At 43.6% G+C, this 26,184-nt stretch overlaps 1 protein-coding gene across 5 annotated transcripts in view; it reads right to left on the reverse strand.

The window, feature by feature from the left end:
- SPECC1L (sperm antigen with calponin homology and coiled-coil domains 1 like) overlaps nucleotides 1–26,184 on the reverse strand; it is a 121,764-nt gene that overhangs the window by 77,152 nt on the left and 18,428 nt on the right. For 3 of the 5 annotated variants that reach the window (XM_024763818.1, XM_024763820.1, XM_024763819.1), the window contains 3 exons: nucleotides 18,286–18,475; nucleotides 6,911–7,064; nucleotides 1,131–2,761 (listed from right to left, as the gene is read on the reverse strand). In XM_024763818.1, the coding sequence (XP_024619586.1) occupies nucleotides 1,131–2,761; nucleotides 6,911–7,064; nucleotides 18,286–18,438 (1,938 nt within the window). In that variant the 5' untranslated portion in view covers nucleotides 18,439–18,475. Of the gene's footprint in view, nucleotides 1–1,130; nucleotides 2,762–6,910; nucleotides 7,065–16,515; nucleotides 16,852–18,285; nucleotides 18,476–26,184 lie in introns of those variants that run through there. The other 2 variants (XM_024763821.1, XM_024763822.1) reach the window with 2 other exon arrangements.

Consider the following 26,184-nt stretch of genomic DNA (forward strand, 5'->3'; position numbering starts at 1 on the left):
TGTATGAAAGTTGTCACTTAAAAAATTAAGGTTTATATTATTCAAATTTTGAGCAAAGATATACTGTTTCCTACTTTAAAAATTTTTTGCACTGAAACAGGAAATAAAATGTAAGCTAGGATAATTAGATAAGTCATGCAAATAAACACTACATCAGGGACTTCCCCGGTGGCGCAGTGGTTAAGAATCCACCTGCCAATGCAGGGGACACGGGTTTGATCCCTGGTCTGGGAAGATCCCACATGTGGCAGAGCAACTGAGCCTGCGCTCTAGAGCCCGCAGGCTACAAGTACTGAGCTCACGTGCCACAACTACTGAAGCCTGCACGCTTAGAGCCTGTGCTCCGCAACAAGAGAAGCCACCGCAACGAGAAGCCTTCGCACTGCAACAAAGAGAGCCCCTGCTCGCCGCAGCAAGAGAAAGCCTGCGCACAGCAACAAAGACCCAATGCAGCCAAAAAAATAAATACATTTATTTAAAAAAATAATAATAAACACTACATCAGCAACCGCGTGAGGCTGGCGACTGCCAGCAACCCTGGGCTGCAGTTCTGACTGAGTCCTCACTATCACACTGCGTGTAAAAAAAAGGGGGCTGGACCAATGATCACTAAGGTCCCCACCAGCAACAAACCATGGGCCTCTAAGAAATAGGAGCCTTCTCACTCCGAAAGTAATTTTAAATCACAACAGAACTCTACTTGAAAAACTACAACCACAAAAGGATAAGAAGAGGCAGACATTGCTGGTCCCACAGACTGGAATACTGGCTCTCTGTTTTTCTTATGCCAAACTACACTACAGAGGAGGAGGTAAAACTGCATGACACACTCCCCTGGGCATACCCAGAACTAGGGACAACTTCTGTTACAACTTCAGTTAGTTGTAACTCCAGCCCCATCCTCTCACAGGCAGGAAAACGGTAACAAAGTACAAGTGAGTGGAAGTGACGTTATTATAAGAATACTTTTCACTCCATCCCAATACAAGAAAACCATTCTGAAGCTTAAAAAAACATCTGATTAACAAAAGCTAATGACACACCACCAGGGCTGCTGGCTCTCAGTAAGCATGCCATGTACTGCAGCCGCATAACACTGGTCCAGAACATTCTATATACTTAAACAGTACCTTTGCGATGGTGTCCTGCAATCGATTGGCATCATTCCGGGTGTGAGCCAGATCTTCCTGTAGGCTACTGGCCAGAGTCTCTGCTTTTTCTTTGTCCAGCCTGACACTCTCCAGGAGATCCTGAATGTCAGACTTGTCTCCGGAGTTATGGATGGAATACAGCTCCGCCACTTTCTGCTTCTCATTCTCCAGCTGGGCCTTCAGGCGATTCATCTCGATCTGGTCACTGGCCACTGTGGCTTTGAACTCCTCCAGCGTGGCTGCCAAGGCTGCCTTGCCCTTCTGCTCAGACTCAATGATTCGCTCCATGTGGTGGTTGCGCTCCTTGAGTGCCCCGATCATCTCCTGAGCTTCCTTGTTGTCTTGCTCAGCCATCTTCAAAGTATTGCTTAAATGCTGCTGGACACCAAGAAGCTGCTCCCGTTCAAAACGGGTGTTCTCAGCTAGATCCATGTAGCGTTGCTCCAGTTCCATGTAGCGTCCACTTTTTACATCTTCGTCTATGACATAGGAAATGTGATGCTCATCTAGAAGGGAGCGGAAATATTCGATCTGTCGGCTGAAGTGTTCCAACTTATCGCTTTGCTGACATAACGACTCCATGAGAATCACCTTCTCCTCTCCGAGCCTTTCGTTTTCGCTGTTCAGCTCCTGGGTGATCTGCTGTAGATCAGCGAGCTCTTGCAGAGTCGCCTGAAGTTCCTCACTCGTACTGTGTTGGTTCTCCTCCATCTGGTGTATGCGTTCCGTCAAACAAGCGACGGACACTTCGCTGGCGTTCCCGCTGCTCCCCTTCCGAGAGCGCTCTATGCTCGGAATGCCTTCTGACTCCGAGGACGATGGTGCGTCCAGGGCGTCATCGCTGGATGTGAGGGGCTGGTACACCTCGCTGCACTCGCTGTCCAGGTTGTCCATAGAGTTACTGTGCTGATGGTCCATGAGGGTGTTTTCATCCTGGCTCAGGAGATCCTCCACTGACCCAGGGGCAGAGCCCTCCACCGAGGAAGTCAGAGTCCCCCCTCCATCGCTCTGGTTACCAGGGGTGATCTCTGGGCTCAGGGACTGATAGCCAAACAGTTTTTCAGAATGGTCTAGCCTCTGCTCCAGGGAGAAGCCCAGTGCGTTCAACCTGTCCTTTAGCATTCTGTTTTCATTTTTCAGCTGGTTGAGCTCCTCGCGGATGGCAGTATTCTGTTCCTGTAACTGCAATAAAGTGGACTCGACGTCAGTGGGCTGGTGAACAATGATGGCTTCCTTCTCGGACTTCTCATCCCCCTCAGGAGGGTCCTCGTTAATGCCCAGTTGAGCACGCATGTCTCGGAGTTCGTTTCTCAAATGTAAAATCTCCACGTCTTTGGTTTTTGCCAATGTGAGAAGATCCTTCACTTTGGCTTCCAGAGCAGCTTTGTCACTGATCTGATTGTCCGATTTGGACTTGCTCATACGAATGTCGCATTCCGTAGCCGTGCGACTGCGGGAACGTTTAGCCAACGCCATGTCATTAGCCCCCTGACCTGCAGAAGGTAGTTTTTTGCTCTGGTTTAGTCGGGTACGTTCACGTAATCTTTCTCTAGTAGAACTGGATTCTTTATTACCTGTGGAAGTGCTCCGCTTGGTTGAAGAACTCGTGCCTACATGTTTAAGACAAAGAATATAAGGCAAAAACTTAGCAATAGAAAGGCACATAGTGGGACTTCCCTGGTGACGCAGTGGTTAAGAATAAGCCTGCCAATGAAGGGGACACAGGTTCGATCCCTGGTCCGGGAAGATCCCACATGCCACAGAGCAACTAAGCCTGTGCACCACAACTACTGAGCCTGCGCTCTAGAGCCCATGAGCCACAACTACTGAAGCCCATGCACCTAGAGCCCATACTCTGCAACAAGAGAAGCCACCACAATGAGAAGCCCATGCACTGAAACAAAGAGTAGCCCCTGCTCGCCGTAACTAGAGAAAGCATACGCACAACAACAAAGACCCAACGCAGCCGAAAATAAATAAATAAATAAAAGTAAGGCACATAGTTATGCCCCCGGTTGAATGAGATATAATCTAAGGATCTATAATCATAATCACACAGTGATTCTGACCTACACTAATTCTGCCTGAGAGTCTGGTTACTGTAAAGTTGTTTCCTCCAAACTGGAAAATCAATCATCTTTTAATTATCAATTAAATGAAGTTATTACTGAGTTGAATACCGCAAAGGGGTGAGTTTTATGGAATGTGAATTATATCTCAATAAAGCTTTCACATTAAAAAAAAGCTATACACATGAACTTGAATCCCAAACCATGGCTTTCAACAGGTGGCCAGGGACATAGTATCTAGGGCAAGCCAGATGAAGGTGACTCTAGGGATAGCCAGTCAGGTAGCAAACTAACTGCAGAAACAGACAGTGAAGGAAGATTACAGATGACCAGAAGTGAGAGGCAGCCTGTGGACAAACAAAAAACCTAAGCTACCTACAATAACCACAAAAACTATGATCAAAGTAAATGCAAAAAAATTTTTCACACCATAAAATGCCACAAAATAGTACCAATAACAAGAATTATTAGAATGGACAACATGCACTTATACTTACTACACACACATATTAACACTTCATACACATTTACACAAGCTTCATTATCATCATCCTGTTTTACAGACAAAGAAACCCAAAAAGAGATGTTAAATAATCTGCTGACATCCCACAGGTAATACATGGATGAGCCAAGATTTACACACAGGCAGGCAGTCTAAGCAGTATGCCACTCTGCCTCCCTAAGTGCTCGAAAACGATGATGCATCACTGCCAAGTTATAACAGCACGTTCGTCAAATATGCTGCACAAGGCACACCATTACTTAACTGCCAAAATTTTAAACCTGTGCAAACAATTGACACGATCATGTATTTAATATAAAAAGAACAGGAGTATGTTTAAATACCCACAAACACTTAAGGAAATCATTAGACTATTTTTTACTTTGAAAAATAAGTCCTAGACCTGACCAATGAATATTTTTAAAGCACCAACTGGTTCTTTATGTGGCAGGCACCAGGCTAACCAGGTAACGGGGAGTAACAGGTCTACACGAGGGCTTCCCTGGTGGCGCAGTGGTTGAGAGTCCGCCTGCCGATGCAGGGGACGCGGGTTCGTGCCCCGGTCCGGGAGGATCCCGCGTGCCGTGGAGCGGCTGGGCCCGTGAGCCGTGGCCGCTGGGCCTGCACATCCGGAGCCTGTGCTCCGCAGCGGGAGAGCCACAGCAGTGAGAGGCCCGTGTACCCCAAAAAAAAAAAAAAAAAAAGTCTACACTAGGGAGGATGATGTGGGAAGAGAACCACTAATTCTGCCAGGGATCAAGTGTAGAGCAGGGTAGGGAATGCTGGTGGCCACGCGACAGATGAGGACGAGGTAGTGGAAGCAGCATCGTACACAGGAAGGAAAAGTAAGGTCCTACAGTCGATGGAAGCAGCAGGGGAAGGTTTCCATAGGGCCCTGAATGCCAGGGAGAACTTGGTGAGTTGCAGCAACAAACGTTCAATAAATTTTCTTGAGCGGGGAAGAAACACAGAGAAAGACTACTTTGATGGAAATTAAGCTAGAGGATGCGAAGTGAAACAGGAAGAAGGAAGAGCAGTAAAACTAAAGGAAGGCCTGCATTCGGGGAGCAAGAGCTAGATCTCCATAAGAGCAGAGAAGGGATAATAAATCTGTAATAGATTTCAAAGGCAGAAGTAACAGGATTAGGAGGAACAACTGCAAATGGAGGCCAAAAGAGGGAAAAGATGGGGCAACTGATCCGGGGAGGTGATAATTTCCAGCCTTGTGAGGGCAGGAGGCATTGGTCAGCAGGGAACCATGGGTGTGCACCCAGGGAATTCTAAAGGCTAGAACCAGGAGGAGATACTGGTGGGATTAGAGTACTGAATTTCCTTCTTACCACACAAGCTAGAGTGTTAAATGTGGTGACGACCCCAGGCTTGAGGGCGAAAGACTTAAGGTCCAGTCTCTGCTCCATCACCAGCTTTGAGGCCTGGTACAAAATGGGCACCCCGTAAGCATTCACTGAGCAAATGAATGCATGGCCCTGAGCAAGATACTTGAGCTTTCTAAGTGTAGCTTGCCATCTCTAAAATGAGACTAATGATAGCCTCTACTTCACAGGGCTGTAGTGAGCACAAAATGGAATAACGCCTCTAAAGCAAAGTAAGGACTTCCATGTTTCCTCCTGGTGATCGTATTGCACTGCTATTACAATTAACAGTGGGGCGTGACCTGGAGTGGGCGGAAGAATCCACAGAGGGTCACAGCAGGAGAGATGACAGTAGGCAAACCTGGGCTAGGAAAACATCCAATACACACCAGAGGGGACAAGAGCCTAAATAATGATAGAAAAAGAAGGTCTGCTATAATTTCTACCAATTTGCTTTCACACACTTTATTACAAACATATGACCTTAAGTTTATAGGAAGTTTCAAAGTTTTTTTCTGTAAGTGTAAGAAGTAAAGTATGATAACATTACTCCTTGGACTACAGAATGAGATCTAGAAACAAACTGCTGCTAATGAAGGAAGAAAGAATGGTAGGACTGGAATGAATGGATCTAGCCATCAACCATCAGAGGCTGCTAACAACATGGAACGGGACACGGCCAGAAACAATGGGCCTCCTGACGGACAGACAACTATTACCTAGGAAGGAATTGGCGGGGGTAAGAGGAAGGAACCTGAGTCTGTCCCATCAAGGTTCTAAATTCAATGACATTTATAGTAAACAGAGAGAATAAAAGAATAAAATCAAGGACATCATAGGAATGTGACATCAAAATCCAGATCACGGGACTTCCCTGATGGCACAGTGGTTAAGAATCTGCCTACCAATGCAGGGGACACTGGTTCGATCCCTGATCCAGGAAGATCCCACATGCTGCAGAGCAACTAAGCCCGTGTGCCACAACTACTGAAGCCCGCACGCCGAGAGCCCGTGCTCTGCAATGAAGAATGGCCCACGCTCGCTGCAATTAGAGAAAGCCCACGTGCAGCAGCAAAGACCCAACCCAGCCAAAAATAAATAAATAATTAAAAAAAAAAAATCCAGATCACAGGAGGCAGTTTCATAGTGGTCCAGTGGTTAGGTCTCGGTGATTTCACTGCCAGGGCCTGGGTTCAATCCCTGGTCGGGGAACTAAGATCCCGCAAGCCACACAGCACGACCCAAGGGTGGGGGGACATCAAGATCATGGGAAACTCTACAGATCAAACAACCAGTTTCCACAAAAATTAAACTGCAAGAAAAAAGTGGGATGAACTCATAGATTTAAAATGAAGATTTAAGAGACACTTCACCAATTACTATATATGGACCTTAAGTGAATCCTGGTAAATCCTGATCCAAACAAATAAGTAAATATATGTATGTAATATTTATAAGACAGTTAGAAATTTAAATATTTACTGAATAATTTATGATTTGAGAAATGGTTATTATTTATTTTAAGGACTGATAATGGTATTATGAATATATTTTTAAAAGAATCCTTGTCTTTCAAAGATAATTAAATATTTGTGGATGACATCTGGAATTTGCTTCAAAATAGGGGAAGGTGGGTGTCAAGGAGCTAAGAGTGGCCATCAGGTGATAAGGGTGATGAGTACACAGAGATGAAATACCAGATACTTTTGTGCATGTTTGAAATTTTCTACGATTAGATGGAATTCCCTAAATACCAGTGCACTCACCTACTCAAACACAAAGGCAGTGTAACCCTCACGCCGAGCGCGCGCCTACCTGTGCTACTCTTGGGTCTGTTCTCCATGGTGCTCATGGCAGGGGCGGATGCTGACGGTGCTGCGGAAGGGCAGGTGCTTTTCTTCCCTTTGACACCATTAGTCACAGTCACCCCTCCAGCCATCCCAGCTAACAGGTCATCACTGCTCTTGGTCTAGAAGCAACAGAAGATAAAAACAAATTGATTAGATGAAGCAAGATTAAATAACATTTTGACACTAAACAAAGCCCTTGACTTTTACGCTGAGTTCAAGAATTCTACAAGGACTTTCTGACAGTTACCAAGCAGCACATCACTCTGTGCTACAGAAACAGAACTTCTTCACTGCTTCATAAATGATCACTTCTTTTTTAAATTAATTTTATTAAATCTTCACCTTAGTATATACTTTTTTTTTCTTTTATAAAGCCATTTAAAATTTTATTTTATTTAGTTATTTATTTTGGCCACACCATGCACAGCACGCAGAATCTTAGTTCCCCACCCAGTGATCAAACCTGCGCCCCCTGCATTGGAAGCACGGAGTCTGAACCACTGGACCTCCAGGGAAGTCACACACACACACTTCTTTTTAAAATATGAAAATCATAATGTACTCAGAGATGTTATGGAAGCCCACTGTGTGCCCCCACGTGCCAGATTCAGTGAGGGGTGGGAGAAAGTGCAGACATCCTCCTTGCTACCGCTCATCTAGGATGTGACTCTAGGATAGCAACCTCACATGTGCTATCTCAGGAAAGGTCTGTAAGGCCACAGGAAACGCCACCTTGCAGTTTCTAGAGAGAAGCAGTACTGAGGGTCAGGAGGAATCTTCACTGCTCTGAAGTGATGCAACGATGGAGCCAATGTCTAAAAGAAGTTATTCTGAAATTTATTTTTCTTACCTCTATTTTTTTTGTAGTCTAATTTAAGCCAAAATTGAAAGGAGGGTTGTTGTTTTTTAAAGCCTAAGTAATATACAAATAAAAAATTAGAAATTTTATGGTTAGAGTGAGGGTTAAATGATCATACTACTCGAGAAAGACCATTTGTAATATTTATTTATGTTTTATGAAGATGATTTTAAAAATGTGAGGGTTTTTTTTTTTTTTTTGTTTGCGCTATGCGGGCCTCTCACTGCTGTGGCCTCTCCCGTTGCGGAGCACAGGGTCCGGACGCGCAGGCTCAGCAGCCATGGGTCACGGGCCAGCCACTCCGCGGCATGTGGGATCTTCCCAGACTGGGGCACGAACCCGCGTCCCCTGCATCGGCAGGCGGACTCTCAACCACTGCGCCACCAGGGAAGCCCAAAAATGTGAGCTTTTTAAAAAGAAAACAAGCACTCTGGAGAACTGGATTGGGTATAAAATTGTTACTTAAGAAAAACAGTGAAGAAATCTGATTTTACTTCTCCTAGAAATGAGAGAGAACAAAGAGGAGTTAAAGGTCTGCGGGGGAGGAAAAAAAAGCCCTGCTTTTAAATAAAATAACCAAAAGTTTTGCCCACTAAGGTGAAGCCACAAGTTAACCAGCCAACTTATGTTGTTTCCCATTGAGATAATCACCCTCGGATAATCACAATGAATTCATTTCTACAAATTAAAATGGTTCAAAAACAACTCATCTCTAAATCTGAAGCCTCTCCCAGTTCTAAATGTCAGTGACTGTATATGGAGTAGTACCATTAGGTAGGTCAATCTGTCTTACTAAAAAAGAGGCAGAAAGAAGATTAATGTTTTAAATGAATTGTCAGAATTAAGCTTTGGTAATTTAGGGTTGTCATATTATGAAAAATCTAGATCACATAATAAGGAAGGGGGATATTGCATTAATCATTAAGGATTGTTCATATTCTTTTTTTTTTTTTTTTTTTTTTTTTTTTTTTTTTTGCGGTACACAGGCCTCTCACTGTTGTGGCCTCTCCTGTTGCGGAGCACAGGCTCTGGACACACAGGCTCAGCGGCCATGGCTCACGGGCCCAGCCGCTCCGCAGCATGTGGGATCTTCCTAGACCAGGGCACGAACCCGCATCCCCTGCATCGGCAGGCGGACTCTCAACCACTGTGCCACCAGGGAAGCCCTGTTCATATTCTTTAAGACTAGTATCTCTTAATGAAACTGGTTATCAAGTATGATGCAAAAAAAAAATTGTAAATCAAGTTACACCCCCTTCCTGTCAATTTGTACCTCGTCTACTAAGCAGTAAATAAACTTAGCATATTCTTACATTTTCAAATTATTTTTTATATTGTTAATAAAAGCTAAAATTATCTTTGAACTAATTTTCCTTCCTCCATAAGTTAAATATTCTTTCCTTCCATAATAATTACATCTGAAGACCACCCTACATACTCCTGTAAAAAGTGGCTGAATTGTCACAGTTCTCTGTTTACAATTTGCCTTTGGGTAATAGCAAAGTTAAACATACATCAGAGCACCAAATCAAAATCTATGCAATTATCACAATAACTAGAATAATACAATATTGTCACGTTAATTAACCAAACTGTATATATAGGCACTTGATTTATGACCAAAGAAGCAGTACAGAAAAAATGGAGTTTTCAATAAATGGTGCTAGGTCAACTGTATATTCACAAAGGAAAAAAGATGAATGAGCCCTATTTCATACCATATCAAAAATAAATTCCAAGGCTTTCTATCATTCAAAATCCTGAATGATAAAACAAAAAATTGAAAAATTTGACTACATAAAAATCTTAAGAAAAAATTTAAATTTTTGCATGGCCAAAAAAAATAAGCAAAGTTTAAAAATAAAATCCACACATGAGAAACTGGGTAAGTATACTTACAATATCTCACAGATAAAGGGCTAATATCCCTAATACACAAAGAACTCTTAAAAATTAAGGGGAAAGAGACCAAAAAACACAAAGAATAGTGAGCAAAATGAACAATCACATACAATCAACTCACACAAATGTACGAAAGAAGGTGATTAGTCAGACTAACTCATATTAGAAATACAAAGTAAACAACATTGAGATACCACTTCTCACCTCAGACTGGCACAAAAGGAAAAAGTATGACACACTCCTTTGGGAAGGATGTGAGGAAACAGGCACTCTCATAAGTTGCTGGCGAGAATGCAGCTTGATTGACAGAGCCTTACGGAAGGAGTCTGGTGACATCTAACAAAGCTACATACGCCTTTACCTCCTGCCCAGCAATCCCACTTCTAGGAATTTAGACCTGAAGACACACTTCCAATAAGACAAAAATACATACGCATAAAGTTACTCATTGCAGCATTGTTTTTAGTTGCAAAATACTGGAAACACCTTAAACGCCTGTACATAGGTTAGTAGCTGAATAAACTATATATATCCACACAATGAAATGTTAAACAGAATGAGAAAGACTGCTAAAAAGTGGTGTAAAGAGGTTTCTAGAATACGTTAAGTGGAAGAAAGCCAAGTGCAAAAGTATATCTAATTATGTCAACTTTTGTGTAAGAAAGCAGAAATAGAAAATAAACATCTGCTCATTTATGCAAAAAGAAACATAGAAAAACTAAATTAGACTGCTTACCTCTAAGCAGTGGGTAGAGACAGAGTAAGGAGTATGGGGGGCACTTCTCTGACCATATCTCATACAGTTGTGACGCGTGGAACCACGGGAGTGCTTTACGTGTTCACAATGAATAATTAAACAAACAGGGTGGGGGGACCCTAAAGTGGAACACAATGGGAAGAAGTGGACACAACTCCATTTCAAATGAATCATACAACCACATGGGGTTGGAATGGGGGCAATCAAGTATCTTTTGAACACACTATTTTGACCATAAACCCTCAAACTCTCAAGCTAAATGCAAAGAAGTATAAATTCTGAATTCCAGCTGGTAGAATTGTTTTTTGCAGTGGTAACAGTGAGTAAATCTGTATTTTCTGTATATTCTAGGATTGAGAAAATAAACAAATCTATTATAGATAACCAATGCCACTGTCAGAGGAAGGGATTACAATTATGGAAAGTGCAAAGGCTACTAGCAACCTTGTGTTGTAACTGGAATTGGAAGTATCAGTGTGAACTCTGAGGTTTTAATGTGTATGGAGAGAAGTAGATACAGAAATTGGTACTGATATGCATGTACACCTGTGCGCGCTCCTACCTCTGTCTGATGAAAGGGCTTATAAACAATATGTGCAAAAGCCACGAGCACACCTAGCTTCCAGACGGTTTAAATTCTACCCCTCACTGAAAAGATCAAGGCCTCCTTGAAGACAAGGCTGATTCTAGGGCTGGGGCTGGAAAAACAGGAAATTTACTGTGCCAGAAATTAAGAAATTGCTCAGAGAGGGGCTTCCCAGGTGGCGCAGTGGTTAAGAATCCGCCTGCTAATGCAGGGGACACAGGTTCGAGCCCTGGCCAGGGAAGATCCCACATGCCGCAGAACTAAGCCCAGGCGCCACAGCTACTGAGCCTGCACTCTAGAGTCTGCTTGCTGCAACTACTGAGCCCGCATACCTGGAGCCCATGCTCTGCAACAAGAGAAGCCACCACAGTGAGAAGCCCGCGCACCGCAATGGAGAAGCCCCTGCTCGCTGCAACTAGAGAAAGCCTGCGTGCAGCAACGAAGACCCAACGCGGCCAAAAATAAATTAAAAGAAAAAAAGAAAAGAAATTGTTCAGAGAATACGAGGAACATGTCAGAAGGACACAAGACCCTGCTTGAAGGGACTCCCACCGGCCAAACTGGGGACAATCTGAGCATCAAAATAAATGATGCTAACAGTTTACAGCCCACTTAAGAAGAATCCATGAATCCACACTAATATAAATGAATACGCAAATGGGAGAAAAGTAAAAACTCTTCCTTATAGTAGAATGCTGACTAATAAATGTAGAAAGAATGATGGAATTATAAAATTACCACTTGGCAAAAATCATAGTAATAATCATAGTAATAACTGATTCTGGAAAGAATTACTAAAAATTGCTAAAACTAACGTGAAAGTTTGATGAGAGAAGAATATCTACAGTGTCAAAGTATTTTCGACAAGATACTTATTTTTACAAAAGGCGACATAGTAACCTGGTAGTGGAGGAACCTAGCAGACACCACCTTCACCAAGTTATCATCACCAGGAACACTGACACCACACCCCACGTGCCTCTGGAAATGCTGCACCTAGGACGCCCAGCTTCTGTGGGACTCCTGCAGGACCCTGCAGCCCCAGCCTACGGAAACACTGACAAACCCAAATGTGGAGGACAGTCAGCCAAACAAACGGAACTGCACGCTTTAGTAAATGTCAAGGTCCTAAAAGACAAAGACTGAGGAACTATTCCAAATTTAAGGAGAATGAAGAACAGCTATATGCAATTCACAACCCCGGACTGAATCCTGGACCAGAAAAAAATTTTTCTTCCTTTTTTGCTAAAGTGGACATTAGCACAATTGGTGAAATTTAACTAAAGTCTACAGATCAGATACTAGCATTTTATCAATGTTCATTTCCAGATGTTATTGTACTATGGTTATAAGAGAATGGTCTTGTTTTTTAAGGAAATACACACTGAAATACTCAGCAATAAAGGAGGATTAGCTCTACAATTTACACTTAAACAGATCAAGAAAAAAATTATGTACTTCTGGGGGCTTCCCTGGTGGCTCAGTGGTTAAGAATCCGCCTGCCAATGCAGGGGACACAGGTTTGAGCCCTGATCCAGGACGATCCCACATGCCGTGGAGCAACTAAGCCCATGTTCCACAACTACTGAGCCTGTGCTCTAAGAGTCTGTGAGCCACAACTACTGAGCCCGTGTGCCACAACTACTGAAGCCCACGCGCCTACAGCCCGAGCTCTACAACAAGAGAAGCCACCGCAAAGGGAAGCCCACGCACCACAACGAAGAGTAGCTCCCGCTCACCGCAACTAGAGAAAGCCTGTGCACAGCAACGAAGACCCAACGCAGCCAAATAATTAATTAATTAAAACAAAAAGAAGTAGAAAGAGAAGGTACAGAGTAGGAGAATATACGTACAACGCATATAAATGACAAAGGGTTCACGTCTAGAATAGGTAAAGAATGATAAATCAGTACAAAGAAACACTGCACCACCTCAGCCACTAGGACGGCTACTACCAAAAAACAGAAAAAACAAGTGCTTGCAAGGATTAGCAAAAGGGGAACCCTTGTGCACTGTTGGTGGGAATATAAAATGGTGCAGCTGCTGTGGAAAACAGTATGGTCGTTCTTCAATTAAAAATCAAACTACCATACAACCCCACAATTCCACTTCTGGGTATATACCCAAAAGAATTGAAAGCAGGGTCTCTAAGAGATATTTGTACACCCATGTTCACAGCTATTATTCACAATAGCCAAAAGGTAGAAGCAACCCAAGTATCCGCTGATGGAAGCATGGATAAACAAAGTGTGATCTATACATACAGTGGAGTATTATTCAGCCTTAAAAAGGAAGGAAATTCTGCAATATGCTACAACATAGATGACTCTGAAGACATTTTGCTACGGTAAATAGGCCAGTCACAAAAAGACAAATACTGTGTAATCCTACTCATATGAAGTACTCAGAGTAGTCAGACTCACAGAGACAGAGAGTGGAATGGTGGTTGCCAGGAACTGGGAGGAGGAGATGGGGAGTTAGTGTTCAATGGAGACAGAGTCTCAGTCTGGGAAAATGAAAAAGTTTTGAAGATGGACGGTGGTGACAGTTACTCAGCAATGTGGATGTACTTAATGCCACAAAACGGTACACTTAACAATGGTTAAGATGATAAATGTTATGTGTGTTTTACCACCCACACACACACACACACACACACACACACACACACACACACACAAGTTGAGGGAAAAAAGACACCACAGTAAAAATATGGGCAAGTGATCTGAAAAGGCACTTCACATAAGAGAATATCTAAATGTCCACTAAACACTTAAAAATAAGACATGAAAAGGTGCTTAATCTCATTGATAACAATGCAAATGTAAATTAAACCCACTTTATAACACCTCTATGAATGGTTACAATGAAAAGAGTAATGTAAGTGCAGGTGAGGATGTGGGGCATCCCAGAGTTAACCCCTTTGGGAAGTGACTGACCATCTACCTATGAAAGGTGAATGCCATGCACCTTACAACCCAGCAATTTTACTCCTGGTTATGGAGTCAACAGAAATGGGTGCACTTGCGTATAAAAGACGTGTGTAGGATGTTCATAACAGTACTATGACTAATAGCCCCAAAGGAAACTCCAGATAGATGTCCATCAAGGGCAGAAGAGGTGTATGGCTTGTGGACATTCCACAGTTAGTAATCAGCAAGGAGGAGCTGCTTACACATGAATGTATATACAAAACAGACAGACTCACAGACATAGAAAACAAACTTATGGTTACCAAAGGGGAAGGTGGCGGGGGGTGGATAAATTAGGAGTACAGGATTAACAGATACACACTACTATACATAAAATAAGATAAGCAACAAGGGTTTACTACAGCACAGGGAAATATAATCAATATTTTTTGAGACCTATAATGGAAAATAATCTAAAAATATATATAATATAGCTGAATCACTTTGTTGTACACCTGAAACTAACACAATATTGTAAATCAATTATACTTCAACTAAGAAAAAAAAAAAAGGGAGGAGCTGCTGCTATAGGCAACAACAGAGATGAATATCATGACCTAAACAGAGTTAAGGAAACCAGACACACATGAAAAGAACTTCATGTTCAATTACATCTATATAAAGATCCAAAACAGGCAAAATGAATCTTGGGGGCTAGAAGTTAGAGTGGTAGTTACTTCCGGAGAGGAAGGAAAGGGCAGTGATGAAGGAGGCACAGAGGGGTCGGGGGGTGGCCACTGAGGTGCAGGCAGGCTCTGCTTCCTGACCTGGCTGATGGCCCAGGGTACATTCACCCCTCACTAAGCCCAACACAGATGCTTTGTGAACTTCTCTGGGTGTATGTTCTACTTTATCAGAAAAGTAAAAACAAAACAAGAAACAACTCTGCACTTTCCAACTTGCCTTTTACACGAAGGTACTTGGCAGGCTCTGATATTTTTTCTGTTTTAATTTTTGTTACACAGTTCTATAAATACATGTGTATTCCCACATGTAAACATCCCCCATCAGCAACAGTCAAAAAAAATGAAATTGATGAAGGAATAGATTTTTCGCCTACTTTTTAATAACAGGTGCAAAACACAATCATTTGGTAAAAACATACAGATACAAATAACAAAATAATACAACCAAAGAATACATGCTTTTCCAGGTAAGGTCCAAGTTTCACAGTCTGCATCTCCACCTCGTATTTTAAGATTAGTTTAAAATTTCTACCTTCCAGGTTTCAGAGATGGATTACTCAGTCAAACTGTGAACTTTTTTTTTATTTGCGGTATGTGGGCCTCTCACTGTTGTGGCGCACAGGCTCCGGACGCGCAGGCTCAGCGGCCATGGCTCACGGGCCTAGCCGCTCCGCGGCATGTGGGATCTTCCCGGACCAGGGCACGAACCCATGTCCCCTGCATCGGCAGGCGGACTCTCAACCACTGCGCCACCAGGGAAGCCCCTGTGAACTAACTTTTACACTGAAAAGGTATGATCACAAATCATCATTGAGAATCATCAATTATTTAGATAAACCCTAACTTATTAACTCTCATCTATCAAGTTTTAGAAAAAAGTATCCCCAGGACAATGAAAAAGTGTACTACTTCTAAAGGATTAAGTTTGGACAGCCGAAAAGTGCAGGCATGTAGGAGACCACCTCTACCTGGAAATAACCCTCTCTGCTGGCTGTGACAAAGAAGAATGACCCACACAAAGGCCCAAGCCAGATGTTACAGCTACTCACAGAAATGGGACCAACTTCCTCCAAACATGCTGTGAACAGCCATAGTGCTTCTTTTCATGTTTACAGAAGCTCCATTCAGACTCAAAAAGGTCCTCCCCTACATCTCACTAGATCTAGCTATAAACATTTGAAAAGAGAGGTAAAGAAACACATATCCTTGGGGATTCCCTGGAGGTCCAGTGGTTAGGACTCGGCGCTTTCAATGCCAGGACTGGGTTCAATCCTTGGTTGCAGCCAAGAAGAGAAATACATATCCCTGTACCCTGCCAAGTGTAAGAAAAGTGTTGGTGTTACGTGAATCTTGCGCGGTGACAGACACCGTGTGGGTGTCCACGAGAGTGGATGTGTGGACACGGTGTCTCAATGATTAAAAGCCAAATGCTTCATTCTTCTGGTAATCATCAAGGCTCCATCAGTTACAGAATTCAAGTTGTGGGAAGTGACCATATGCTAGAGAAGCACAGTGAAATATGGAAGCTTATAAAAATAAAATAACACAAGTTTGTGGGTTCCCTAGGTCCTTTCGCTTTTTCCAATTTTTCTATCATTTTCACTATTTTCTTCTTTCCCTCTTACTCTAATTTCTATTCAATGACTTTTTCCCCCTCCTTTTTTAAGTAAAGCACTTGCTCCAGTTGAGGTAAAGTGTTCCCAAATAGTTTCACCTCTTCTATGACCCTCCCCACTCCACACACACACACACACACACACACACACACACACACACACACAGAGAAATACTTAAATCAGCCAACTCACCAAAGCCAAAGCCATGGACAGCTGGCACAGAGCAGAGATACGGTTCTGCCTTACAATGAAGAAGTACTCACTGCTCAAGACTAGGCTGCCATCGACTCAGGATACATGCTTTGGAAGACCAGACATGCTGCTCAGGACACGCTCCGGTGTGAACCTCAGAGACACTGCCTGCCAGCGAGGAGGAGGCAACAAGGCAGGCAGTAGTGCACACCCCGTGCCAACGCTTCAGCCTGCTCCTCCAGGCCCATAAGTCACGGGTCGCCCAGGCACACAGGCACTCCACTCTGAAAACAGGCGAGCAACTGAGTGAACAGCTGGGGCAGAAAATACCAGCTTTCTTACACGAGAGAGAGGCAGCACTGCCACCAAGGAAATTGCTCAGCGTGCTGATTCAGACTAACGGAAGCAGGGTAAAGGTCTACTCCTGGTATCACCCTCCGGGCCGCAGGATGACACCCAGCTGCTCATCAGGGATGTAGCAAGGAGAAAATCTGGTGGCATCTCCAAGCCCACAGAGTAAGTCTGCATTCAGTTTCGACAACCCTGGAATAGAAAAACCAGCATTTCCTGCTAGATCTTTCAACACATATAAGGAAGTCCCTCATCAGCTGTTCCTGTGAGGTGCTTCTTAAAATAATTGTCACATCTATAAAGCCTTTCCTGGACAAAAGGCTTCTGAACAGATCGCGTTTCAGGTACTTCTTGGTTCCTCCCTATCAGACGAGCAAAAACTCTCTCCAGGTATTCTCCATAGAGTCAACGTTTCTACCCCAAAACACCAAACCTCAAAACAAGCAAGCAAAGAACAAATAAGTGAATTCTGGACTGAGAAAGACCAGAAGAAGACCATGTGCATCTCTGTCCAGTGAATCTAAGACTTGACCAGCAGAAAAAAGGCCCAGAGTCATCTCAACACAGACACTGAGAACACCCATGGGAAGCCTGCTACTGTCAATCAATCCTGAGCTGCAGGAAGTTTCCAGAGCTAACCAGGAAAAACTCTACTGCCAGTCCCTTACAAAGCCCTTGCTGTGAGCCAGGCCCTGCAACGTCCTCTTTCCTACACCCTCACTTCCATCCTGACCGCAGCCCTAGTATACATATGCCCAGCCTGGGCCTGTCTGCTCCCGAAGCCCGGGATCTAACGTACCACTACCCTTTACTAACAAAAACTAAACTAGCCTCTAAAGAAAGGAGTGTAACAAGAAAACTAGTTATGCTCTGACTAAATTAATATCACCCAATTTTGCCTGGGATTAATACTGGATCAGTTGTCAAAAAACAAGTAACAGTTTACGGTAACAGTGTAGGGGGATGGGTGGGAATAAAAACCCCTGTTCAGGGGTTTCAGGAATGTCATACTGGCCGTCCTTTAAGACCTCACGCACATGCTCTTTTCATTAAGCCTTCTTGGGCAGAAACGATGTTTTCCTACTTGAAACTGTTTACGCTACTCTGCTGCTCTCCCAGGGCATCTGACTTTTTCACTTGTATTTTAGTTGTTCGTGCCAGTGACTTGCCTCCATCCTTTCCTCCACGAGCTCCTTGAAGGCAGGCTCTCCCACACCGGCACAGCGATTTGCTCACAAGTAAGCCTGCTACTTGGTTTCGTTCGTAAAGACCGACCAAACACCAATTAAGTCCACCACAACGTGAACTCTCTTTGAAGAGGGTGAATCCTAAATAACATTTATGTGATAAATCAAACATCATATGAAGACTCACTCCTCCTACAATTCATCACATATTTAAACACAACCACGTAAATACCTTTGACAACGAAGCTGCTGTTCCAGGTTTTATGAGTTTGCCTCCTGCAGATGCTGAAGAGCTGTTTTCGGGTTTCGTTTTGTCTGCTGTTTGCGCTTTGCTTATCCCAGACACCTTAGGCACTGAGCCAACACTCCTGCTTGTTTTCTTCATTCTGGGCTGCCTCTTCGTGATGCATTTACAAGCAAATCTGTGGAGATAAATGGCATTATACTGAGAACAAAACTGTAAGAAAGCTCTCTAAAAATTTGTTTTTGAAGGATCTTACCATGAACTAAGTAAAAATGTTTGAAAGCTAGATGTCGCTACAGAAAATAAAGGATGAAAAATTCTTAGACTTATTAATCAGAATGCACCCTGTTTTCAAGGCTTCCTTCTTGAACACTACTGACTTGAAATTATTTTCTACTTTCTAGTTCTCTCAGTAAAAACAGTAACACACAGTACGTTTAGTGAAGCAATAATCATCCTGGCGCTTGAGAATGAGCCACTTTGCAGGTCTCTAAGGTGATCACGCTTTCCAAATTATCCAGCACAGTCCTACCTTCAAATATTTGTTGTGGTATTTCCACATAAACCAGCAAAACAGCCCAGAAACTCCAACATTCAGGATCTAAATATATTTCCCAGTATATCTCTTTTATCAAGAGGAAGCATCAAAATGCCTTATAAGAACATAAGCCTCAATATTTGGTTCAGGAAGTAAGGGCACTCTTTTACAACCTTAAAACCATGACAGCAAACCTTTCGCCTAAGTGGAACAGACTCAATTTCAAGCTTAGAGGACCTGGAATAACACTGGCCACACACAGAACTACGGGCAGAAAAACCCTTCAACATACCTCTATTAGCTGAGCTAGAAAAGCAGCCTCTACCGTAGTATCATGTTTGGAAAGACACATTGGCCTGGTCTGGGTAAAGTAAATAATACGACTAACAAAAATGAAAGCCTACTGTGAACGTAAGGAAGTTTATGTACCATGACGCTGAGAAACTACACTGAGCACAAAAAAGAAGTTGGTCTATTTTAGGAAGATTTCTACACACTAATAAAAATAAAGAGAAACTTACAGAATAGCCTTTTGGAAAAGAAAAGGCTCGTTCCAATAGCTTCAATGAACACTTCACCTAGACTGTATTCGAACGCTCCAGATTTATCTTGCCTGACGTAACACAAACTGTACCAACTGGTTTGGTGGCAGAACAGTGAGACAGGGCAAAGGGGGCTCCGCTCCACCCTCACCGTGATAAGGCCTCGGAGCAAAAAGAACACTGTTTTTGACACCAAGCAAAACACAGCGAGACCTCAGTCTCCTCTCCAGCCTTCTCCCAACTTCCTGGTTCTTCCTTCCAGAAAATGCTGTACTTGGTGACAATCAAATCACCCGTCTGCTTGCCCTGAAGCCTTCTGCTTTCTACTTCCCTGTCCCATTGGAGCACCCAGCCCAGAGTTGGCACTCCCTCTAGTTTAGCTCTACCAAGCTGCTCCTTATAGGTTCCCAGAGGACACTGAAAATGACCAAGACAGACAGGAGCGGCTTCCCACAACACGTGCACCACAGTTATGCTAATCCCTGCCAACCGGCAACTTTGTGCTTTTCTACCTGTAAAATTAAGGAATTAGACTGGACCCATCACTAAGTTGATTTTGTAGAAAAATCAAGTTCCTAAGGACCTTTCCTTCAACGTCTCACTTTCCCTTTGTATTTATCTTTTTTCTAAGTCTCATATCTTGTAAATGGCTTCCCAAAGTTTCTTTCTTCTCTGCTCCAAATTCCACGCCTGCACTCCTTCCTACACTACTCAGACCCTCTCCCATTCTCTGCCTACTCCTCCAGCTGCTGTTAAATTAACTTTTTCTAGACCAGCACAATCCAACAGAACTTACTGCAACTATGAAAATGTTTGGTATCCATGTGTGCTATCCGAAATACAGTAGCCACCAGCTACTTGTGGCTGCCGAGCACTTGAAATGTGGCTAGTGTGACTGAGGAACTAAAATTTAAATTTTAATCTTTTTAAATTTAAAGTTACATGGTAGACACCATACTGGACAACGTAACAGACTGTCCCTTTCCTGCTGCTGTCTCTGTCCCAGAGTTAAAACCTAATGAACTACCACTTCCCTCCCACTAGGGTGGCTATAATCAAAAAGCTAGATGGTAACAAATGTTAGAGAGGATGTGGAATGATTGGAAGAGTCAAGCACTGCTGGCACAAATGCAAAATGGTGCAGCCACATTGGAAGATAGTCTGGCAGTTCCTCAAGTGGTTAAACACAGAGTTACTAGGACTTGCCTGGTGGCACAGTGGTTAAGAATCCGCCTGCTGGGCTTCCCTGGTGGCTCAGTGGTTAAGAATCCGTCTGCCAATGCAGGGGACACTCAAGCCCTGGTCCAGGAAGATCCCACAGGCCGCGGAGCAACTAAGCCCATGTGCCACAACTACTGAGCCTACGCTCTAGAGCCTGCAAGCCACAACTACTGAGCCCTCGTGCCACAACTACCAAAGCCCACACGCCTAGAGCCCACGCTCCGCAACAAGAGAAGCCACTGCAATGAGGAGCCCATGCAACGCAAGTAAGAGTAGCCCCCACTCGCCACAACTAGAGAAAGCCCGCACGCAGCAACGAAGACCCAACGCAGCCATAAATAAATAAATAAATTTATAAAAAAATAATAAAATAAAATAAATACAAATTTTGACACGTAACTGTTCAAGCCAGACTATACTAGGGATAAAACAGTCAGAAATGCACAGCTCTAAGCTGAATCACTGTGAATCTGACAGTTACAAACAGTGTTGACTTGGGCACGAGGTCCTGGCAACTCAGATACATGCCATCTCCATGCACGCTCTCCAGAATGTGATTTTCTAAAAGCGGGAACCACGCTTGGTGTGACGGCTCATCTTATGTCAACCTGACTGAGCTGCAGGGCACCCACACATTTTGTCAAACAGTATTCTGGGTGTGAGGGTGTTTCTGATGGAGATTAATGATTAAATTCGTACGCTTGGTGAAGCAGGTGTTCTCCCTAATGTGGGCGGGCCTCATCCAACTAATCGAAGACCTGAATAGAACAAAAAGGCTGGAGTCTGAGGCAACTCTTCCTGACTGACTTCTTGAGTTGGGATGTCAGTCTTTTCCTGGCTTTGGACTCCAACTCTCAGACTGGAACTTACGCTAGCGGCTCTCCGGGGGCCCCAGCCTACCAACTGCAGATCTTGGGACTCCTCAGCCCCCATATGCATGTGAGCCAACTCCTTATAATAAGGTTGGTTCCATCCTATTGGTTCCATCTCTCTGGAGAACCCTAATATACTTCATAGCTGAGAACAAAACAATTTCCCCTCAGTGTCTACAGTAAGTACAACCCTGGAAAATTCCATATATACCAAAAAGTATGTTTAAAAACTGCTTTCTTTGTGTAAGATGGAATAAGATTCTAGGCTCAGTCATAAACAGGTTTTTTTTCTGTCCACATAAATTATTCAGCAAGATATTCCAAAGTTTTGCAGATCTCAGGATAAGTTTTCATTCTGCAGAACTGTCACTTCATTGAGTCTAGAATTCCAGGGCCCCTACCTATTAAATATCAACAGTCTCCACCAACCATTGAGACAGTCAAAAAAGCTTCCACAATTTTCTAAAATGACCCCTATTAAGGACAAGGATCCTCCAAAACAGGTGGTAATTCACCAGAGACCTTGGTCCCCCACACCAGGTTAAGGAGCAGGCCCAGGAGTTGGCCCAGACCCTCCCTGGAGCCCCAGGCCTGGGAGAGATGCAGAGTGGAGGGAGAGGACAACACAGCATGCAGCACTTCCAGGGCCTGACTGCGAAAAGGAGTGCGATGGAAGTTACCACTACGCCTCCCCGGCCTGCACGAGGGTGTCACATAGGCACCCACCACAACCTCTAGTCCAGTGAAATCAAGGTGTGGGGGGGAATAAAAAGTAGCTCTCCTCACAAAAACAGGATGGATGCTGTCTCTCTACATATGCTAAGAATAATCTCAAATAACAATAATCCAAGGAGTGTGTCACATGTATTTCTCAAATAATATTTCTTAAGATATTAAATATTTCTTAAACTAAAAACATCGAAATATATGCACTGCTCCCCAAATAGGGAAAGACACTGAAGGCCGCAAGCCCCTCCCACGGACAGGCATCATGCCCCAGCTGCGCCACACCCAGCACAGGTCCCTGAATTCCCACAGGTGGGCGCTGATGATGTAACTCTCCCTGGGTCAACCATTCTTTAGTGACAGTAGTCTCAATCCAAACCCCTCACCCTGCCCGCCAATCCATATGGCCTCCAATGCAACCATACACAAGCACTTCCTCAGAAACTGGCAATTTTTATCTCAATGAAGATTTCACAAGAGATGAACAAAATGTAACAACACTAAAATTATACTGCTCAATCTGCCCCTTCTAGACTTACCTACTTGTCCTACCGGTTAGTGCTGGTACTCTTGACCAATATCTTTCATTTTGAAGGTGCTAATTACCATGTTATTTAATATAAAATCTACCTTTTGGATAGATTTTAGAAAACTTATTACCAGGTCTAAATCAGTATGTATTATGTTATAGCTGTAAAAGTAAAAACCTTAGCTATAATCATATTCATTTATAGAGGGCTGCTACTTTTTTATTTAAAATAATTGTTAGGCAAGGGCAGAGGCAAAACTGCTCTCATTTACACAAATAAGCTTGCATTCAGTGTGAAGGCTGCAGTCTGGGTGGCTGGACCTCTTACCAGGATGTCCCAGTACAGGATTTACAGCTCCAGGAGCCCTGCCTAAAGCTAATTACATAGCCGCAGCCACACAGGAAGCTTGAGTTTCCTTTACATGTATAAGGAGGTCACATAAGGAAAACAAAGGGCCATCTCTTACCTTCCACACATGGCAGGTAAAATACTATCTAAAAATCAAATTACAGACTCTTAAAAATGGAAAATATCTTGGAGGCCCCTTATAGGAAACCCCACATGGAGCACCACTGACAAAAAATGGAGCATACTGACTACTAAGTTAGGAAGCAAGTCATTACTTAACAGTCACTGAACACTTATTTTGTGCCAAGACAAGCCAAACGCCAATTCTCTGGGAATCTAGTGAAACAAGGATAAATAAATAGATGGACATCCTAAGCTGATTAAGACAAAAATACCTACCTTCCAGGGGCTCACAGTCTAGGGGAAGAATGAGGTGCATAAGTGAACAGGTCTCCATCCTTGATGAACCTACTGCAAACATGAGGGACATACATGTACAAGGTATGGTGAGAGCAGGGGGACATCGTCCCTGGTTCTGCCCTTGCAGAACAGGGAGGGAGGTACAGGTCAGAGGTTTACGAAAGCACGGGCCCCCTGAAGACCTGGGCCTGCTCAAACAGAGAAACGTCACAGTGACGACCAGCGGGGAAGGGCTTCGTTCGGTCTGACACACAGCACTGAGGACTGAAGGCAGTGCCGCCCTGACTGGATGTGTCCTTCCTAAAGAGAAACCTGGTGCTGCAGAGGATGGACTGAAGGACACCATATGGGGGCTCGGGGAGAGGGGCCAGAAGGGCATCTCCTTCCCTGCAACTCCTTTCCTCTGACCTGAATCTGAGCACCATACTCAAAAGTACCCTCAGCCCACAGCTCTCCCAGGATCTGAGGACCAGCACAGCGCTTTGATAAGTCTGCCCTTCCCCCACGTCGGTCTGAGAGTCTCCAGCCCCTACTCCAGACTTCGCACACCTGTGCCATTGGCACAGACAGGAGGAGGACCTGGTCTGCAAGCACAGCACCCAGCCAACTATTACCTTCTCCATCTAGACACTGAACTTCTCAACTTAATCTAAGAAAAAACCCTGTTTGGCCAGGAGCTACCAGAGGCTCCTCCAGAGTTCATGGTTACCTAACACTACAAAGCCTCTTTCACACAAACTGCTGCTAAGTTGCTTTTCTCTTTTTTTCTGATAACATTTTATTATGAAAATTTTCAAACACACAGAAACGTTAAAGAAACTGAACAGTAAACACTCCACTTTTCTCCATTTCATAGCTGTGCAATTTATATTCTGAAAAAGTTTACACCTGTATCTGTTAAAATTATCATTTGGTCAAATTCAGCTTAAGGTCCAGCCTTTGAGATATTTTTAAATTTTTTTTTTTTTTTTTTTTTTTTTTGCGGTACGCGGGCCTCTCTCACTGTTGTGGCCTCCCCCGTTGCGGAGCACAGGCTCCGGATGCACAGGCTCAGCAGCCATGGCTCACGCCCCAGCCGCTCCGCGGCATGTGGGATCTTCCCGGACCGGGGCACGAACCCGTGTCCCCTGCATCGGCAGGCAGACTCTCAACCACTGCACCACCAGGGAAGCCCTATTTTTAAATTTTGACTTCAATTTGAAACCCATTAGTTCTTCTCTAAAAAGCACTGTCCTCAATCTTAAGTCACTTGTCCAACCAGGATCCTCACCTACAATAAAAGGCTGAATTCTAAGGAATCTCAAAGGTACCTCCTGACTCCAAAATCCTAATACACTTCACGCAGCTGATGGTGATGTTACAGGTAGAGAACAGAGCGGTGAACAGGCTCTGCGATGTGTCACCACACCCCCACTCGACCCCGGGCCTCAGAACAGCAGCACAGCACTGAACTTCAAGTCAGGAGAGCTGGGTTCACACTCCAGCTTTGCCACACAAGCTGTGACTGCAGGCAAATCACTTCATCACTTCATATGTTTGCAAATGTTTCCTCTCCTATAAAGAGGAGTTGATAAAACCTAATTTATAGTTATTGTACAAAATAACATGTGTAGACCAAGAAAGAGAACAAAAATCCCAACACACTCATTCCAGAAGTTTTTTCACCAGGGCTCAAAGGTCAGAAAAATGGTGCAACAATCCAAGATCAGGGATGGCAATTTCTTTCAGTGATTCAGAAACTCCACCCTCCCCAACCATCCACCCATGAAAAACACACGAATCAAGTTTCAGAAATAATGCCAAAAGGACCTTAAGAATTCATCTTAACTGTCATTATATTGCAACAAGAAGCCTCCTCCCTGAGCGAAGGAGAACACAGATTGTCCTGGAAACCACGAAGGAGCTCTGAGGCCATCCCTCACCAAGAAGCACCTTCAGCCCTGGCAAAGTGCGGGACAGGAGCCCTTGGTGTTAACTACAGGGTGGTCCCTAATCCTCCCACCTGTAGACACACAAGAATTCTGATGGGTCACCACTTCTTCCTTTGAACTCCTCTATGCACCTCCTATTCACCTCCAAGTAGAATCATTTGTCCCCTCTGTTACACTAAATGTATTGCTATTTAAAACTATTTAAATGGAATTGTGGGGACTTCCCTGGCGGTCCAGTGGTTAAGACTCTGGGCTTCCACTGCAGAGGGCACAGGTTGATCCCTGATCATCAGGGAACTGAGATCCCACATGCTGGGTGGAGCAGCCAGGGAAAAAAAAAAAAAGGAATTGTTATTTAATTGATAACTTTTAAATCCACTGTGCTTATTTACAGTATCTGGAGACTGCCCCACCCACCATGTCTGTTCAAATCTGTATCCCTCGGCAAGTTACTTAACCTCTCTGAAATCTCAGTTTCCTCATATGTAAAATGGGCTGGTAATAATACTACCTTCCTTATAAGGATTTTGGGAGGATTAATGAAATAATGAACCTAAAGTGCTTAGCAGGGTGGCCCACAGTAATGATGGCATAAATGTGAGCTATCTTAGTCTATAACAACACACTGCATGCCCCAAGTATGACTAATGCCTTATTAAAATAAAAGCAGCAACTCAAAAGACACTCTGTCAGACAAACCCTTCATAAAGAATGACTAAAGATTATTTTTACTCACTACGTCATTAAATTATACACTGT

The sequence above is a fragment of the Neophocaena asiaeorientalis genome, unplaced genomic scaffold (genome assembly GCF_003031525.2).
Source record: "Neophocaena asiaeorientalis asiaeorientalis breed wild unplaced genomic scaffold, Neophocaena_asiaeorientalis_V1.1 scaffold110, whole genome shotgun sequence".
NCBI classification, from domain to species: Eukaryota; Metazoa; Chordata; class Mammalia; order Artiodactyla; family Phocoenidae; genus Neophocaena; species Neophocaena asiaeorientalis.